General features: G+C 38.5%; 1 protein-coding gene across 1 annotated transcript; it reads left to right on the top strand.

Annotated features, from left to right (window-relative positions):
* The first annotated feature begins 1,393 nt into the window (after positions 1-1,393).
* LOC101105023 (olfactory receptor 10Z1-like) lies at positions 1,394-2,359 on the top strand. Its single transcript, XM_004016601.5, has one exon. The coding sequence runs from the start codon at positions 1,394-1,396 to the stop codon at positions 2,357-2,359; it is 966 nt and encodes a 321-aa protein (XP_004016650.3).
* Positions 2,360-3,374: the final 1,015 nt, after the last annotated feature.

The following is a 3,374-nucleotide window of genomic DNA, read 5'->3' on the forward strand; positions in this document are numbered from 1 at the left end:
TTAATTCACTTGATCTTTTATAAAATCAGAATGAAAAATTCCAAACACAGAGATTTGTGAGGACCACATGAAGTAGCTTTCTCTCTGTCTCATGTCTGACGCATTATGGGTAATAGGTGGGTGCTGGTCACCTAGCCTGTATCCTCATGTATTCTATCCCCATAACTACAGTGCAAAAAGAATATGGTAACTCTTCAAATGGCAAAATATGTTAGTCCTACAGAATAATTTCTAGCTAGTGTTTCTCTATTTCTCTTGTACCCTTCTTTTTCCACCACTGATTCATTACTATTTTTCTTCCCCATTCCCTTTAACAATGACTGTGAAGTTAAAAATCAAAATCCTATGGAGAGTTTTCATGTCACATTTCTCCCCTTACCTCTTATGAGATCAAATGTTTAATGAAAAATTGAAATAGAAATATGATTTGCCAAATTGATCTGAAGAATTTGAGTTTATTCCATTCAGGTCTGTACTTCCAAGCAGACCACATAAGAAGTGCATCTGCTAGAAAATGTCCTGGAGGTTTTGCTAAAAGAGTCAAAATTTGATTAGAACATTATTACCAGAATATGCTACTCTAAATGAGACAGTGCCTTCAAAATCATTTTGACTCCAAGCTGGTCCATTAATATTATGTTGGGCATCTGGAAAAGAACTTCAGTGAGAAATTAAGAAATCTGAAAATTATTGTGTCTTAAGAACTAATGATATTATATTTCTCAAGCTCCAAATGTTAGTGTGGTTAGAAACTCTGCAGAAATTACAACATGCTAAATTCATTTATGTGGTCAGATCATTGTCACATTGTCACTTTTAGTGCACTGATGAAAAGATTCTTTGAAGGGGAAGTCAGAGGTTTTTTGGATAATTTCACTCATCTCCCTAATTCTTTAAAAGTTTAACATTTATTTTAAGTGATTTCAATGATTGGATTATTTTATTCATTCAGCCAATAGTTTATGAAGCACCTGTGAGTACCAGGTTAACATTATATCTCAAGAAGCATTGAATACAATCAATAAATCCTGTGGATGAGAACAAAGAAATTTTATTCATATTTTCCTCTTATATGCAGATATAGTTTGGAAAAGAGAGATTAGAATGGCTTTGTGAGTATAATCCAAGAAGATATCTGGGCTCACTCTATGTCATTAATACAGAATCCCGTACTAGAATCATTCTCACTACTCTACTTTCTGAACTTGACTTCAGTCAACTGCCTTTAGAATTACTGTCTCAAGCTCTCTCATGAAGAGGTGCCTTGAAGTTCAGGTTCCCTTGATTACAGTCTAGGTGACATCAGTCCATAAGGATAGTTTATACTCATCTCAGAGTCTTCATTTCAATAACCCTCCACCTTTGAAAGAGAGTTGCTACGTGCACCAGGAGGATGGACAATCATACCACAGTGAGCACATTCCTTCTGTGGGGATTTTCCAGTTTCCCAGACCTGCAAGATCTCCTCTTTGTGATGGTTTTCTTCTCCCATGTGACCATCCTAGCTGCAAATGTGTCCATAATGGTGGCCGTCAAGCTCAATCACAGCCTTCACATCCCCATGTACTTTTTCCTCTGTGGCCTCTCCTTTTCAGAAACCTGTACCACGGTGGTAGTCATCCCTCGCATGTTGGTGGACTTGCTATCAGACAGTAAGGCCATTTCTATTTTTGAGTGTGCCGCACAGATGTTTTTCTTCTTTGGCTTGTCAGGCAATAACTGCTTCATCATGGCTGCCATGTCCTATGACCGTTACACTGCTATTCACAACCCACTGCACTACTCCATCCTCATGACCCTTAAGATCTGCTTTCAGTTAATGATGGCTGCTTGGTTGGTTGGGTTCCTGGTTTCTATGTGCATCGTCACCATTGTATTCAACTTATCTTTTTGTGACTCCAACACCATCCAGCACTTCTTTTGCGACATCTCGCCTGTGGTCTGCCTTGCTTGTGACTATACTCTGTCTTATGAAATGGCTATTTTTGTGCTCTCTGCCTTTGTATTGGTGGGCAGCTTTATTTTAATTATGATTTCCTATGTCTTCATTGGGTCCATAGTTATGAAGATGCCTTCAGCCAAGGGGCGGAATAAGGCCTTCTCAACTTGCTCCTCCCACCTCACTGTGGTGTGCATACACTATGGATTTGCTGGCTTTGTCTATCTGAGGCCCAAGAGCAGTGATTCATTCCGTGAAGATATGCTGATGGCTCTGACATATACAGTGCTGACACCTCTGCTTAATCCCATTGTTTACAGTCTAAGAAACAAAGAAATGCAGATTGCCTTAAGAAAGATAGTGGATAGCGCAAATAGGTTCATCCTTCAGATGGTAAATAAAAGAACCCTGAACATTTAAAAATTACAGACTGATGGAAAATAAAAATGGGAAAATTGATGCCAAAACTCAATCACTGTGCACTGGTACCAAATCAAATCCTGAAGAAGAGTTTTAGGTGAAGAAGAAAAGAATTGCTTTATTACTTTGCCAGGCAAAAAGGGGACATAGTGGATTCACGGCCTCAAAACTGTGTGTCCCCACCAAGGGGGATTTTATAAGGAGTTTTATGGCACTGTTTCAAGGGTGAGGTTGCTGATAGGAATTAAAATGTGTGCAGGGCTTGCATTCCTTTAATCTGGCCTCATTTGTTCTCCCATTGAGCTTCTGTGGTTCTCAAGGTTATCAAACTGTGACCTTCTTTCTGGAATAAATAATAATGTCATCAAGTAGTTAATATTTTCCATTTGTTGGAGATTTTAGTTCTGCAGAAGAGCTCAAAAATATTGTATGTGTATCTCTTGAGCTGGTACCAGGATTCTCCCAAGGTGGCACTTTTGTTTCTTGACTTCTCCTCCCTTGCTTTTGTGTCGCCTGCTTTTCCTGATTAGCAACTGTTTGAACCTGCCATTTGGAACTCAGGGAAAGCCATGGAGGCTGAAGCCTATTCCCAACAAATAAGAAACAGGAGACACAGAAAGGTTTCTGTGCCTGGGAGCCCCTTAGGGTCCTGCCTGGTTTCAAAATCAGAGTGCTTCCAACAAAATAATCTCTTTGTGTACAAAGCATTTAACATATTATAGAATTAACTTATATGCCCTGGCACCACTATTATTCTAACATAAAGGAGATACTGTTTTAAAATATTTTAAAAAATTTTTATTTTAATTTATCATTTTATTTATTTTACAGTAGGTCCTTGTTGGTTATCTATTCCAAATATAGCACTATGTACATGTCAATCCCAAATTCCCAATCCATCCCTACCCTCCACCTTCCCCCTCTGGCAACCACAAGTTTGTTCTCCAAGTCTGAGTCTGCTTCTGCCTTGTAAATAAATTCATTTGTATCACCTTTTTTTTCTTAATTCCACACA

This window comes from Ovis aries, chromosome 15 (assembly GCF_016772045.2).
Source record: "Ovis aries strain OAR_USU_Benz2616 breed Rambouillet chromosome 15, ARS-UI_Ramb_v3.0, whole genome shotgun sequence".
NCBI classification, from domain to species: Eukaryota; Metazoa; Chordata; class Mammalia; order Artiodactyla; family Bovidae; genus Ovis; species Ovis aries.